The 15,548-nt window shown below is 35.1% G+C and overlaps 3 protein-coding genes across 3 annotated transcripts; 2 read left to right on the top strand and 1 right to left on the bottom strand.

The window, feature by feature from the left end:
• Positions 1–543: 543 nt before the first annotated feature.
• On the bottom strand, positions 544–1,710 carry LOC141608071 (protein FAR1-RELATED SEQUENCE 9-like). The gene has a single exon (XM_074427424.1). The coding sequence runs from the start codon at positions 1,708–1,710 to the stop codon at positions 544–546; it is 1,167 nt and encodes a 388-aa protein (XP_074283525.1).
• A 2,922-nt stretch (positions 1,711–4,632) lies between these two features.
• LOC141608070 (protein FAR1-RELATED SEQUENCE 5-like) lies at positions 4,633–6,772 on the top strand. The gene is made up of 3 exons (XM_074427423.1): positions 4,633–4,678; positions 5,223–5,315; positions 5,424–6,772. Exons 1-3 carry the CDS (start codon positions 4,633–4,635, stop codon positions 6,770–6,772), a joined length of 1,488 nt encoding a protein of 495 aa, XP_074283524.1.
• A 15-nt stretch (positions 6,773–6,787) lies between these two features.
• LOC141608069 (protein FAR1-RELATED SEQUENCE 4-like) lies at positions 6,788–7,588 on the top strand. Its single transcript, XM_074427421.1, has one exon. It carries the CDS (start codon positions 6,788–6,790, stop codon positions 7,586–7,588), a length of 801 nt encoding a protein of 266 aa, XP_074283522.1.
• The last annotated feature ends 7,960 nt before the right edge of the window (positions 7,589–15,548 follow it).

Below are 15,548 nucleotides of genomic sequence, written 5' to 3'. Positions count from 1 at the left end.
ATAATCAGTAAAAAAAAAACAAAAAAAAAAAAACAGCAGCCTAAAAAAACAAATAAGCGATTTGCGTGGAGTAATTTGAGGTTCAAGAGTTCATTGAAATGATGTTGAATCCTACCTTTTGGCTTTCTCAATTTTTCGGAATCCTATTTTTTGAACTGCTAGATTCACTTTTTCAGTTGGCTACATACATTTTTTTCGACTGCTTGTTACACTCTTTAAGTTAGCTACATACACTTTGTTGGACTGCTAGTTACACTCCTTCCGTTAGCTACATACACTCTAGTCAGTCCACCTCCCTATTGAACACAGCGTATACACTAACACCCTCTATACTCCACGAGTCCATAGTCAGTATAAAAACAATAAAAAAATAGCAGCCTAAAAACATAAATAAAAAAAGTTGGAAGTTTATACAAAACCAGTCTTACATGAGCCAAATAAACCAAAAACCCACTGAAATCAGTTTTCAAAGTGAGTAGCATAACATTAAAGAGCATAACAGACTTTTTTGAGTGACATCTACAAATCCCACTAAAATCAGTTTCAAGGGAGTCGACTCGGGCAATTTCTACTATCATGGTTACTCATTTCACCGCAAGCACGACATTTCCTCAGAGGCTTTGCATTTTCCAAGACTGCCTTTTCCTTGTTTGATGTTATCCTCTTTCCCGATCCCTTATTCTTGCACTTCTCTGGTGGTAGAACAGTAACTTCAGTTGGAATTTTTGACCCAAGAAGCATCTCAATCTCAACTTTCTTATCTTTTGAGTTGCCCGACTTAACTGAAATAATCAACTTTTCGTTGAAACTCCGGAGCAATTGAAATAGCACATCAGAATGTTCCTCATTATCCTCAACAAGTGAGACTGCATTAAATACCTCCAAGCATAATTCACTTATATTGTTCTGGCGACTTTCGATTGACACACAATCGGCTAGGACAGATTTTCCAACAACATTAGAAAGAGGGTAGGAGGTTGCAGATTTGCTCCATCTAAGTGCTAAATACTCTTTAGGTATATGATCAAATCCCCTATCTTTCAACACCCATAAAATGTGCCTACAGAGTATCCCGATTCTTTCAAACATCTTACAAGAACAAGAAAACTTATTATCACTTAAATCAACTTTGTATTCCTTGTCTTTCTCACGATCAATTATTGAAATATTATCATTCTCACCAGTTGCGTTTGGTGATGGTAAATGGCCACAAGTATAACATGCTACTTGGACTTCTACTTGAAAAATATAAAATATAACGATTGTGTAAAAATCAGAAGCTTGCTTTTCTAAAAGGAGAGGGGTTGTCAATTTTGGATAACAGTTCTTATCATCAGCCATTACCTTAGAATATTTCCATCTCTGAGCATCCATTGCTGTTTGGAAACGCATCCAAAACTCGACGACTGTGACATGTGGGTTGGTGAAGTTTCCAAAGAAGCTATTTTCAAACTCTGACGTTGATGTTGTGCGCAAAATCCCGCCTAAATATGTGTCTCTAATGTAAGCATGAATCCAAAGAGCACGGTGCTTAAACATTTTCTTCAACCACTTGTTATCACAAAGCTCATATGACGAAATTATCGAATTCCATTTTGATTCAAAATCTTCTGGAGTGATTTCTACATCCCAAACAACTGAGTTTATTTCCTTCAAAAAAGTTGTGTCTTGGGAAATCGATGGACCAATCTTGTCAGGCAACTTCTTCATTATATGCCACATACACAGTCGGTGGCGTGTTTTGTCACCAAACACACCTTTAACAGCTTTTTTGATGCATCTACATTGATCAGTTATTATAGTAATAGGATAGCGATCACCCATAGCCGTTACAAAATTTTGAAACAACCACGAAAAATGATTCTGCATTTTCGTTTCGTATCAAACCCGCTGCAAAAGTAACGCAACCTTTATGGTTATCAACAACCGTGAAAGGGACAAACACCATTTTATATTGTTTGAAGTTATAAGTGGCATCAACAGAAACAACATCACCAAAAAGGGCATAACTTTTAAGTGATATTGGATCTGCCCAGCAAAGCTTAGTTATTCTTCTGTGATCATCCACATCAAAGTCAAAATAGAAAGATGGAGACATAGCCTTTTTTTGCATGAAGTTCATTATTAACATCTGGGCATCATATTTTTTGATATATTTCTTAACATCCCTTGAAATTTTTTTGAAATCTTGTAAAGAAGCACCCACATTTTTGTATCCCGTCACATACTGTTTGAACATCCTAAATGTTTGCACCGGACCATGGTTTACATGGGCATTATCCATTATCATTTTTTTGTGAACCAAGTTTAAATTCCTACATGGTTTCAGATGTATCATAGTTGTTGGTGTATTCATAGCATGTGAGTGAAGCTCAATAAAATCAAAAATCTCATATTCACCCGTCTGAATTCTTTTAAAACTAACTTTAGCCTGACAACCAATTCGCGTAAGGGTCCTCTTCCTTTTTGTACCCTTGTGATTACTTTTGCCTTGTTTATTACACACACACACCACTTGTGTGTAATAATCCCATCAAGCAATTTTGTTGAGTCTAACCTTGTAAGAAGCCCACAAACCTTGGCATATTCCTCGTAAAAATGTATGCCTTCTTCCAAAGTTGCAAATTTCATCCACAATGCTGGTTCTAATTCTGCTGAGCATCTCGGCAATCCCACTATTTGATTATCAAAATCAACTTCTGGGGTGGCTACAACAACTAAAAAAACAAAAGAAAATGATTGTAATTTTATCCGTTACATCCTACTCAAGCTTATTAGACAATACAATAATTAATAAAAAGCTACAATTTAATACCTGGTACATTGTTGGAAGAAAGTTCATGCGGTGCATTAGTGACAAGTAACTGATTTCCTTGTGAATTGCTTGAAGACGCTTGGACATTAGTAACTTGTACAATGTCTGCACAGAAAATCAATTTCTGAGCTAATGGAAAGAACTCAGTTTACATCATAAGCAAGAAAAGAGGAATCAAACAGAATTCCGGAATCAAACAGAACCCCAGAATCCTAGGTAGTGAAACCCGGAATTTATTTTCTCAAGCTACATACAATCCTTTACCTAGTTATATACACTCATTTGTCAAGCTAGATACAGTCTGTTACCTTTGTTTATTTCCCCAGGTTTCATCCCATTCCCTCTACGATGTCTAAGGGTAGCTAGATACAGTTTTAAATGCTTCTAGAAACACACCTTCAGGTGGCTATATACACTTTTAGACCATTATTGATAGTCATCGCTTACAAACAGAATCCCAGAATCCTGGAATCAACTAGGATAGATGTTCCAAACAGAATCCCAAAATTAAAACAAGGCCTTAACATCTAAGTTGATGAATACGGAAACTCAGAATACATTTTTTATATTGACAGAAACACATCTTCAACAAAGAAACTCTAATTTTTCGATCACAGAATTCAGGAATAAACTAGGACAGATGTTGCAAACACGGCGTCGTCATCTAAGTAATACTCCCTCCATCTTCACAATCATGCATTTTTTCATATTGACAGAAACACATCCTCAACTACCTAGATACACATAACTTTTGAAAGAAACTTTTTTGGGGTCTCAATTAGCAGCAAAAATAAAATAAGGTATCACGATATATTAATCCCCTTCCCCCCTTCAAATTAAATGTAAAAAACATTGGTTTGAAAACACATTCTTACATCTACATATATACACATTTTTAACTTGCTGGATACAAAGAACATGCAGCAGTAGTTACCTATAACTTCTGCCATTACTGAATCTTCTTCTTCAATTATTACCATCTGAAATAAAAAATCGTTCTTGTTAGATTATTACCAAAATCAGATGATTTTATCAACAAAGAAACTCTAATTTTTCGATCACAATAATGTTAATCAAGTTATGAACCAACCAATCTACAATCAAAACGACAAAATACCATCTTAAATCAAAAATCAGCAAAACCTAATTGTTTCAATTTAAAATTGTTAAGCAAACCCTAAGTTTTCAAATTGGATTTTTTTCGAAATCTGAATTAAAACTTACCTTGATTGTATTTGAGACGATTCAGAGGTGCAAGAATGGAGTTTGATTGATGCGCAGCAATGGTGTCGGAAAGAGAAACGAAGAAATCAAGATGCGCGTTTTTTTATTGCATTAATGGTGTCTGAAGAACTGATGAGAATTTCGACTGTTTTATAGGGGGGTTAGTTTGTACGGTTCGTACTGAACTTTAGTTCATACGTGACCCGACACGAATATATATATATATATATATATATATATATATATATATATATATATATATATATATATATAGGTTTTGCTGATTTAATTCAGATACTTAGGGTTTGCTGATTTAGTTCGTACCCAGAATCGTCTCAAATACAATCAAGGTAAGTTTTAATTCAGATTTCGAAAAAAATCCAATTTGAAAACTTAGGGTTTGCTTAACAATTTTAAATTGAAACAATTAGGTTTGCTGATTTTTGATTTAAGATGGTATTTTGTCGTTTTGATTGTAGATTGGTTGGTTCATAACTTGATTAACATTATTGTGATCGAAAAATTAGAGTTTCTTTGTTGATAAAACCATCTGATTTTGGTAATAAGCTAACAAGAACGATTTTTTATTTCAGATGGTAATATTTGAAGAAGAAGATTCGGTTATGGCAGAAGTTATAGGTAACTACTGCTGCATGTTCTTTGTATCCAGCAAGTTAAAGATGTGTATGTATGTAGATGTAAGAATGTGTCTTTAAACCAATGTTTTTTACATTTAATTTGGAGGGGGGAAGGGGATTAATGTATCGTGATACCTTATTTTGTTTTTGATGCTAATTGAGACCCCAAATAACTTGCTTTTAAAAGTTATGTGTATCCAGGTAGTTGAAGATGTGTTTCTGTCAATATGAAAAAAATGTATGATTGTGAAGATGGAGGGAGTATTACTTAGGTTAGTCAGTGATTTCGATCCCATATTTGCTTGCCCCTGTCTAAGTGGGGGGATGATCCGTGTAATTGAAGTTAAACTGAGTTTCCGTATTCATCGACTTAGATGTTAAGGCCTTGTTTTGATTCCGGGATTCTGTTTGGTCAGCAAAATAGAAGCGAAAGAGAGGTGAAGGGATTCCGGGATTCTGTTTGATTCCTCTCTTCTTGCTTATGATGTAAACTGAGTTTTTTCCCTTAGCTCAGATATTAATTTTCTGTGCAGACATTGTATAAGTTACTAATGTCCAAGCGTCTTCAAGTAATTCACAAGGAGATCAGTTACTTGTCACTAATGCACCGGATGAACTTTCTTCGAACAATGTACCAGGTATTAAATTGTAGCATGTTATTAATTATTGTATTGTCTAATAAGCTTGAGTAGGTTATGACAGATAAAATTATAATCATTTTCTTTTGTGTTTTGTTGTTGTTGTAGCCACCCCAGAAGTTGTTTTTTATAATCCAATAGTGGGATTGCCGAGATGCTCAGCAGAATTAAAACCAGCATTGTGGATGAAATTTGCAACTTTGGAAGAAGGCATACATTTTTACGAGGAATATGCCAAGGTTTGTGGGTTTATTACAAGGTTAGACTCAATAAAATTGTTTGATGGGGTTATTACACACAAGTGGTGTGTGTGTAATAAACAAGGTAAAAGTAATCACAAGGGTACAAAAAGGAAGAGGACCCTTACGCGAATTGGTTGTCAGGCTAAAGTTAGTTTTGGAAGAATTCAGACGGGTGAATATGAGATTTATGATTTTATTGAGCTTCACTCACATGCTATGAATACGCCAGCAACTATGATACATCTGAAACCATGTAGGGATTTAAACTTGGTTCACAAAAAAATGATAATGGACAATGCCCATGTAAACCATGGTCCGGTGCAAACATTTAGGATGTTCAAACAGTATGTGAAGAGATACAAAAATGTGGGTGCTTCTTTACGAGATTTCAAAAAAATTTCAAGGGATGTTAAGAAATACATCAAAGAATATGATGCCCAGATGTTAATAGAGAACTTCGTGCAAAAAAAGGCTATGTCTCCATCTTTCTATTTTGACTTTGATGTGGATGATCAAAGCAGAATAGCTAAGCTTTTCTGGGCAGATCCAATATCACTTAAAAATTATGCCCTTTTTGGTGATGCCGTTTCTGTTGATGCCACTTATAACTTCAACCAATATAAAATGGTGTTTGTCCCTTTCACGGGTGTTGATAACCATAAAGGTTGCATTACTTTTGCAGCGGGTTTGATACGAAACGAAAATAAAGAATCATTTTCGTGGTTGTTTCAAAATTTTGTAACAGCTATGGGTGATTGCTATCCTATTACTATAATAACTGATCAATGCAGCGGCATCAAAAAAGTTGTTAAAGGTGTGTTTGATGACAAAACACGCCACCGACTGTATATGTGGCATATAATGAAGAAGTTGCCTGACAAGGTTGGTCCATCGATTTCCAAAGACACAACCTTTTTTAAGGAAATAAAGTCAGTTGTTTGGGATGTAGAGATCACTCCAGAAGAATTTGAATCGAAATGGAATTCGATAATTTCCTCATATGAGCTTTGTGATAACAAGTGGTTGAAGAAAATGTTTAAGCACCGTGCTCTTTGGATTCCTACTTACATTAGAGACACATATTTGGGCGGGATTTTGCGCACAACATCAAGGTCAGAGTCTGAAAATAGCTTCTTTGGAAACTTCACCAACCCACATGTCACACTCGTCGAGTTTTGGATGCGTTTCCAAACAGCAATGGATGCTCAGAGATAGAAATATTCTAAGGTAATGGCTGATGATAAGAACTGTTATCCAAAATTGACAACCCCTCTCCTTTTAGAAAAGCAAGCTTCTGAATTTTATACAATCGTCATATTTTATATTTTCCAAGTAGAAGTCCAAGCTGCATGTTATACTTGTGGCCATTTACCATCACCAAACACAACTGGTTCTGAGAATGATCATATTTCAATAATTGATCGTGAGAAAGACAAGGAATACAAAGTTGATTTAAGTGATAATAAGTTTTCTTGTTCTTGTAAAATGTTTGAAAGAATCGGGATACTCTGTAGGCACGTTTTATGGGTGTTGAAGGATAGGGGATTTGATCATATACCTAAAGAGTATTTAGCACTTAGATGGAGCAAATCTGCAACCTCCCACCCTCTTTCTAATGTTGTTGGAACATCTGTCCTAGTTGATTGTGTGTCAATCGAAAGCCGCCAGAACAATATAAGTGAATTATGGTCGGAGGTATTTAATGGAGTCTCACTTGCTGAGGATAATGAGGAACATTGTGATGCGCTATTTCAATTGCTCCGGAGTTTCAATGAAAAGTTGATTATTTCAGTTAAGTCTGGGAAGTCAAAAGATAAGAAAGCTGAGATTGAGATGCTTCTTGGGTCAAAAATACCAACTGAAGCTACTGTTCTACCACCAGAAAAGTGCAAGAATAAGGGATCGGGAAAGAGGATAACATCAAACAAGGAAAAGGCAGTCTTGGAAAATTCAAAGCCTCTGAGGAAATGTCGTGCTTGCGGTGAAATGAGTTACCATGATAGTAGAAATTGCCCGAGTCGACTCCCTTGAAACTGATTTCAGTAGGATTTGTAGATGTCACTCAAAACAGTTTGTGTTATGCTTTGTAATGTTATGCTACTCAGTTGAAACTGATTTTAGTGGGTTTTTGGTTTATTTGGTTCATGTAAGACTAGTTTTGTATGAACTTCCTGTTGGAAAATGTGTCCTCAACAATAGTGCGATCACATGATTTAATATCATAATTAAATCTCATATAAAGATTACATAAGGGATGATTCATTTATATAGTCAACTAATCAACATTAATCGGTAACGATTGGCTTGCTAGAGTTTGACGTTACTGTCGTGGGACGGTGGTGGTCAGCTGATCCCTTAAGGTCACACCTAAAGGATGATGCCCTTATCTGTAAAGTTGATTAATTGTATGACGATACAAGTTAATCAATTCCTTAAATATGAACAATTTATATTTATGAGAGGAAATATGTATCTTATTATAATGTGATTAAATAAGATCCTATTTAGTGAATTAATATGTTAATTTACTAAAATATGTTGAGGTTTTATAAATATTTTGAGGTAGAGGTTGTAATAACCCGTATTTTATTATCGATTGAGCGAGATATTATTATTTAATGGTAGCGTAAAGGTAATTAAATCATGTTATTATGGTAATGGTAAAAGCGTAAAGGTAATTGATTGATTCATGTTGTAAGATGAGTCGGGTTCATGTTGTAAGATGAGTCGGGTTTATAGTTTTAGGTGGCATTTTGGGTCAAGGTGTCATAGCCCATTTACCCACTTACCCATTTACCTTCTTACCTCACCAAAACCCTAAAACAAACCCTAATGCAACTTTAAAACCCAATCCCTCCTTCCTATCGTCATTTTCACATCACCATCATCAACCCCTTTTCTTTCACGTCGCAAGCCTTTTATACAGCCAACGAGCGCACGCCGGTGAGTGTGGAGGGAGTAGGGTCTGCCGTGAGTCTAGGGAAGCCGTTGCTAGTGGACGAGGGTGGTTGTACTGGCCGGAATAGCACAGATCGACGGCCGTCATAGGTAAGGTTCCCTGTTTTCATTTCTGTTACGCTGATTTGATCTGAGTTGTACGTCTTTTAGGGACTGTTGTAGCAGTCGTCGGGGTGTGGGACGTGTTACTGGTGACGAGTCGAGTCGGGTGGTGGTAGGTAGGGTGGTTGTCGTTGCTGTTGGTGGTTGCAGTGGTGGTGTTTAGGTGTCGGGGTTGTTTGGGTGGTTTTTGTTCATTTCAGACATGGGGTAATGGGGTGGCACCACCGTGGACTCGGGGGAGGTCGAATCGGTGGTGCCACGTGTGTCAGGGTCGCCTTTCGACGGTGGTGTCAAGGGTGGTGGTTGGTAAGGTGGCGGGGTTGTGTCGTGGTGGCAGGCGAGTAAAAAAGGGGGCTGTTTGTGGCGTTTGTGGCGGCAGGGACGCAAGCAGGGGGTGTTGGTGGTGGTGGTGGTTCTGACCACCGGCGTGGGTCGACCACGTTGGTGGTGGTTGGAGGTGCCCAGGCCAGACCTGGTGTCAGGCCTGGTGGTCGGCGGTGAGGGTTGGTGGCTGTTGGAGTGAGTTGTGTCGGGTTGAAGGGGGGGTGTTTGTGTGTCGGGTTGGGTTTTTGTTTTTGGGTCTTTTTGTTACGGTTTTTATTTTAGTAAGTCGGGAAATATGTATATTTCTATTATTTCTATTATTTACGTTATTAAGTCAATATTAAGTAGCGGTGACGGAATAATATATTTAAGCTTTGAGTCGGGATTTTATTTCGGGAAGGTTACTATTTTTAGTAACCTGCTATTTTTGGTAATTGCTATTTTGGAAACTTCCCATTTTAGGAAACTTTCTTTTTTGGGTAACTTATTTTTTTAGTAACTTCTAAATTGGGGAAGTTTCTACTTATAGTAACTCTTGAATATGGGAACGGGAATAGTTAAGTGAATTAATTATGTTATGTATATGTTTAGGTGGCGAGTTTCGTGTGGAGTACTTCTGATCTGCAGTTAGCTTATTACCGCTATTTGAGGTAGGGGAATACACTGGACTTGATATAGTACTATGTGACTGGATTGACTGAATCGGTGATTTACATGTTATAATATGATTGTCTGATTTAATTCCGTTAAGTACTACTGTTGAACTGTTTTATTATATTATTACATCGGAGTTGGTGGAGGTGGAGGTGAGTATGGTGTGGTGATAAGGCCCAGGCGGGTTCTGCAGGACTTGCCCTGGTGTCCTCAGCTGCGAGCTGGCAGATCGGCTACGGTCGATATTTATAGTCTACCGGGGATCGGTATGGCTGGGTTGTCCGGGTTATGAGTTGTGATGGCGGTGGTGGTGATGGAGGAGCATGTGTTTTATGTTGCTGTTTTATTGTATTACCTACTCGGCCTTCGCGGCCGACCACTGTGTATTCGTGTACTTTGTGATGATCCAATTATTGGGGAGCAGATTGACAGGTATTTCAGAGACTGACGGGAGCTGGCCGGGAAGAGAGCTTGAATGACTGACTTAGTGCCTAGCCCACCTTAGTCTTTTAGTAGTTTTTATCAGACTTTATCTTTTGGTCGTATTTTGAGACTTTGTTTTATTTCCAAGTGTAATCTCACTATAAACATCTTAATAAAGTACTGTGCTTTCTTTCCTTTGTTATCTACTGCCTCGGGTTTCCGAGATGGTGACACCGTCATTTATCTGAGGAGTCCTAGTTCAGGTCCTTAAATAAATGGGGGTGTTACAGAGGTAATTAGTTAGTTACATTTACAAGAGGTTGTAAATTTAACTAACTAGCTATTATGGGACCCATTATATGTTGATATAATGGTAAAATATTACTCAATAAGTTGAGTGAATATATGTTTATTAATTTGTCACATAATTATTGTATGATCAAATTAATATTTAATTATGTAAGATAATTGAACATGTGACTTATAAGCATTTGTGGGACAAATGTCAAAAGGTAAAAATGGACTAAAAGTCCATCATGTGACCGACTATATGAGAGCCAAAGATGCCATTTTGTTTTTGTTCAAAATTGTGTTAAAAGATGCATGATAGTGACACTACTATGCATGCCTACACTCTATATCTTACACCCTAGCCTACTACCTACATAAGAAAGCATATGACAAATTGAGAAGACCAACAAAATGCTACAAGAGAGCATTTGGACGGTTGGTGTAGTTATGAGAGAATCAATTTTTGTTCTTCTTATTTTTATTCTCTCTTATTCTCAAAATATGGAACATGCAAAACCTCTCACATATTCATTTTCTTCTTCATCAAAACATGAGATTTTTGATTCAAATTGTTCAAAGAAATTACTAATATTATTAGTGTAATATATGAGTATTAGTAATCAATTTTAAGGTAGACTACTAAACAAATATCTAGCAAATATTATTTAGTAGAGATAATGGATAATCTTGGGTGCAATCAGAAGGAGTGGCTTCTATACTTGGAGTCTTTGGAGGATCATCCTATTACTCATCATAGCTCAAGAACAAGTGAAGATAGGAGACCTTACTTGTGCCCACAAAACCGAAATTAACAATGTAAGGGACATTGTTTTCTTGTAAATCTTTTATTTTGTTATGCATGCACAAGATCTAAAGAACAAATAATTAAGAAGTTAATTAGTTCATTATTAGAGTAGTCTAATAAGAGGTAAATAAACCTAACAAGTGGTATCAGAGCATAAGGATGTTGCATGCATAATCGGTTATTGTTTTTCCGAGTTAAAAAGTTAACATATAAAACTAAAAATTTGTGATTTATAAGTATAAGCCACGAAATCATCATGCATATTATATATTCTGGTCCTAAAATGTTTTTAGGTCATTTTTATGATTTATGGAAATTTATTGCTCATTTTAATGATTTTTGGTAATTTTATTACATTTTTATGACTAAAATGGGAATTAAAATGCTAAAAATTGTTAAACTAAGTCTCTGAACTTGAAAATTTTATATGACCTCACATGAATATTTTAAAAGTTGTGTGTAAAATCGCGTATTAATTGGATTAATATTGCATAATTTATGATTTTTATGAGATAAAAATGGATTAAAAGAGGTAAAATGGTTAAAAATAGTTAAACTTCGAACCAGGCCATGAAACTTTAATATGTTGTCACATGCATAATTTACAGAGTTTATGTAAATTTGGAGATTAAATGATCTCATTTAGCATGATTTATGATTTTTTAGTGAAAAATGGCATAAATAGTGACTATTTTAGCATAAATAGCTAAAACGTATTGCATGGCATGAGAAAATTATTTTAGGTTGAATAAATATCCCACTAATCTGATCTAAGGTTGTAAAATTTATTGGATTAATTTTTGGATACTTTAGATATTTTATGAGATAAAATCGATAAAATGCAACTATATTTTCTCAAAATTAATTCAAAAATTTTAACCATGATTTTTGACATTATGAGTGTCATGGAATTATTATAGAATGTTCAAAAATTTAAAATTCAAATTTTGAAATTATTGTAATTTAATTTGGATTTATTTCATATAAATGATGATTTTAAGGTCAAATATGAGCATAAAACTTAAATCAAGTTGAATTATTGTCAAAAATTGAGCGATGACTAATGTTTGAGTCCTAAGGGTGTTAGGATAATTAACTTGAGCTTAGATGTGATTTAAGTGTTAATTTGTGATTTTAAGAAGTTATTATCACGCATTTCCATAAAATCGGGTTATATATACGATATAAGTTAAATAGGGCGATTTGGCACTTAATTTGGCATGATAGATACATATTATAATGCTGCATATTTCAATTGTTGAATGTCTTTTATTTATATAATTTTGAATTATGTAATTTTATCTTAGTATGGCCTTAGTTTAATCAATATTACCCGTAATGAAAGGGAATATTGATTCGGTTGTAATTTAATGTGATCGCGTATCACTTTTATTTTTATTTTTATTAGTTTTTCCATTTTACAAATGTATAATAGGAATAGCTTTGTATTTTTATTATTATTTGTAATTATGGAATTGCTTCAAGACGGTGCCATTCGGAAAGGTGATCCGACGAAGACGGTGTTTTTGGGAGGCGTGTCACTTGAAGATTCAAGGGACCGGAGTTGGTTTACGAATATGTAATAGATTATTTGATTTTCTATTTTTAGGAAGGCCATACTAGGAATTTTTAATTATTGCTTTGCATTTCTTTTAATATGTTGCATGCATTGCCAAATCGCCATAACAACACATGCATATCATATCGAGTCATCGACCGTGTCAATTATAATTATCTTAGTTCACCGCTTTAGTTCACTTAAAACGTGATAGATAATAAATTGACAAGATCTCTCACTTATAATAATTGAGAATTAGCCTTACCAAATAGTAGAAACCATGAATCCCAATTTCATAAGGAAGTTAATCCGGCTTCACCGTAATACAAACCTTGTTACGTTGGGTAAGTGGGTAATAAAATGTTATTACATCGAAATTTGGATTGAGCTCAACGGAAGTATTCGTGACCGTAGTCGCATGTGTTCCGGGCTAAAAGATGAAAGTTAGAGTAATTTTTATCGACCGAGAGTTCTAGAAGTAGAATCGATTAAGAGGTTAATCCACTGAGTTATATTAATAAGGGATGACTCGACTCACCGTACCCGTATTAATATGAATTTGGATCTCGGAATCATTTATAATAGTTAGGTAGAGGTCACTATATAAATGCAATACTTGTTTACAAGTATTATTAAAACGATAGATGTTAATTATTTCCTTCATTTCCATTTTTGTAGTTAATTATACGCAATGAACTCATCTAATACTCCTACACCAATCACCATTGATTCATGGCTCCAATCATTCGATGAAAAATGCTCCAAGTATGACAATGATACGATTAGAGAATTACGCATTGGCATTGGTCATGAAGGAAATGTTTGCTACTTTACTACTTCTACACCTCCCACTCCCATACTCATGCCCACCACATCCTTGGTAAGAGAATCATATGAGGAGAATCTTACAAATTCCAAGGTATCCTTGTTAGATGAAGCAAGGAGAAATGTCAAATTGAGTGGGAGTTCTAGCAAGAGTGTCCTTGCAACTGAAAGAAGTATTGGTATTATTAAAGGAAGGCAAAGATGAGTGAGAAACCCAAGATAATGAATTGGAAATGGATAGTGGGACTACCAAGACCAAGACCAAGAAAGGTGCCCAATCCTATGAAGAATGTCATTATTGTAATGTCATGGGCCATTGGAAGCGAAATTGCCCCAAGTATTTGGGAGATATCAAAGTTGGAATTATTAATCCAAGTGGGACTTGGAAATATGGAAAAGCTAAACAAGAGTGATATGAATCTTCGACAAGAAAATGGAGCTAGGGTAGCCGCCACTTCAAGAGGGACTTATGTACTTGTTTTAGCTAAAAGCTTTGAGTTGTAATCTACATAATTGTTATTATGTACCCACTTTGTCTAAAACATTATTTCCATTTCTATGTGAGACATGAAAGGATTTAAATTTTGCTATCAAAGACAATTGTTGTATTTTGTTGAAAATAGACATGGCTGTGAGCCATATCACTTATCTTTATGATATACAAGTTTTAGACACTTCCAACTCAAGCAATGATATCTACATAATATAATCCAAAAGACTCATAACTAATAATCCAAATGATTTGTACATTTGCCTTTTTCAATTAGGTCACATAAATAAGAAACACATTAAAGGCTAGTATCAACTAGATTTAATGAACCATTTGATTTTCAATCATATGGAATATGCAAATCTTGTCTCCTTTGCAAAATGATTTGTACTCTCTTTAGTGGTAAAGAGACATGAGCAAGTGATTTGTTGGGACTAATACATGTGGATGTATGTGTTCCAATGAGCATCACCGCAAGGGGAATTTATGACTACTTCGTCACTTTTACCAATGATTTGAGTAGATATAGGTATATTTACTTAATCAAATATAAAGTGAAGCATTTGAGAAATTTAAAGGAATTTCTAAATGATGTAGAGAACCAATTGAACAAAGAACTAAAGCATCACGATTCGATCGTAGTGGCAAAGATCTAAGTAATAAATTTGATTTATTAAAGATGGATTATGACCTAGTGTCACTACCCATAAGATCAAACTAATATGAGTCGGTTTGAGTTATTAAACTCAATTTTGGGAATTTGCAATCCAAAACGGACAAGTAATTCTAAGTGGATGGTTAACCAGGAAATACCTGAAATAGAGAGTCTATTCAACAAATTACATGGATCAGATTCGCATATAACATGAATCAAGCTGCCATGATAGGGCTGATCTTTTATGTGCTAACACGTCAGTCTAGACAAACTTTCAATTACTTCACTACATATGTTTGTAACTCACAAAGCTATCTCTTAAGAAGATAGGTGTATTTCTAAGAGATAGAGTGGGAGTAGATCGTAACAAACATGTTTTATAGTTAATGTATTACTTTTGGAAAGTAATGAAACTATAATCTATAAAGATAGAATGGGAGTATAGTTGAGTGGGAGTTTAGCACACATGTATTGTTGTTAAAATATTGCTTTGTGAAAGTGATGGTATTATGACCTTATTCCAAACCGACCTTGTTACATACGAGCCATAACATTACAATCCGAAAATTGTTACTCAAGAGTAGATTTACTTTAAAAGAGAGGATCTCTTTAAAAGTAAATAGAGCTTTAGAGTACTCAAATGCATAAGATTGACATGAAGATGTTGATCAAGATAAATTATGTTAGGAATTGCCGCATTTCATTTTAATGAAGAATGGCAAATGATAATTAAAATTCGCTTTTCTAAAATGGGAAGTTAGAGAAGGATGTGTTTGGAACACAAAATCTTAGATGAAGATCTAAGAATCCTAACATCTTATGCGTAGCTTTCTTAAGTGATCCTAGAATGGTCTTAAGCAAGCATTAAAGGATTATACTTTTCGTTTATGTGATAATGGTGAATGG

The sequence above is a fragment of the Silene latifolia genome, chromosome 10, assembly GCF_048544455.1.
Source record: "Silene latifolia isolate original U9 population chromosome 10, ASM4854445v1, whole genome shotgun sequence".
NCBI classification, from domain to species: domain Eukaryota; kingdom Viridiplantae; phylum Streptophyta; class Magnoliopsida; order Caryophyllales; family Caryophyllaceae; genus Silene; species Silene latifolia.
This window is presented reverse-complemented; position numbering and strand designations above follow the sequence as displayed.

Coding starts and splice junctions, on each gene's coding strand:
- LOC141608071 (XM_074427424.1), bottom strand. CDS start 1,710: ATGAAGAAGTTGCCTGACAAGATTGGTCCATCGATTTCCCAAGACACA.
- LOC141608070 (XM_074427423.1), top strand. CDS start 4,633: ATGGTAATATTTGAAGAAGAAGATTCGGTTATGGCAGAAGTTATAG. Junction 4,679..5,222: donor GGTTATGGCAGAAGTTATAG/GTAACTACTGCT, acceptor ACATTGTATAAG/TTACTAATGTCCAAGCGTCT. Junction 5,316..5,423: donor TTCTTCGAACAATGTACCAG/GTATTAAATTGT, acceptor TTGTTGTTGTAG/CCACCCCAGAAGTTGTTTTT.
- LOC141608069 (XM_074427421.1), top strand. CDS start 6,788: ATGGCTGATGATAAGAACTGTTATCCAAAATTGACAACCCCTCTCCTT.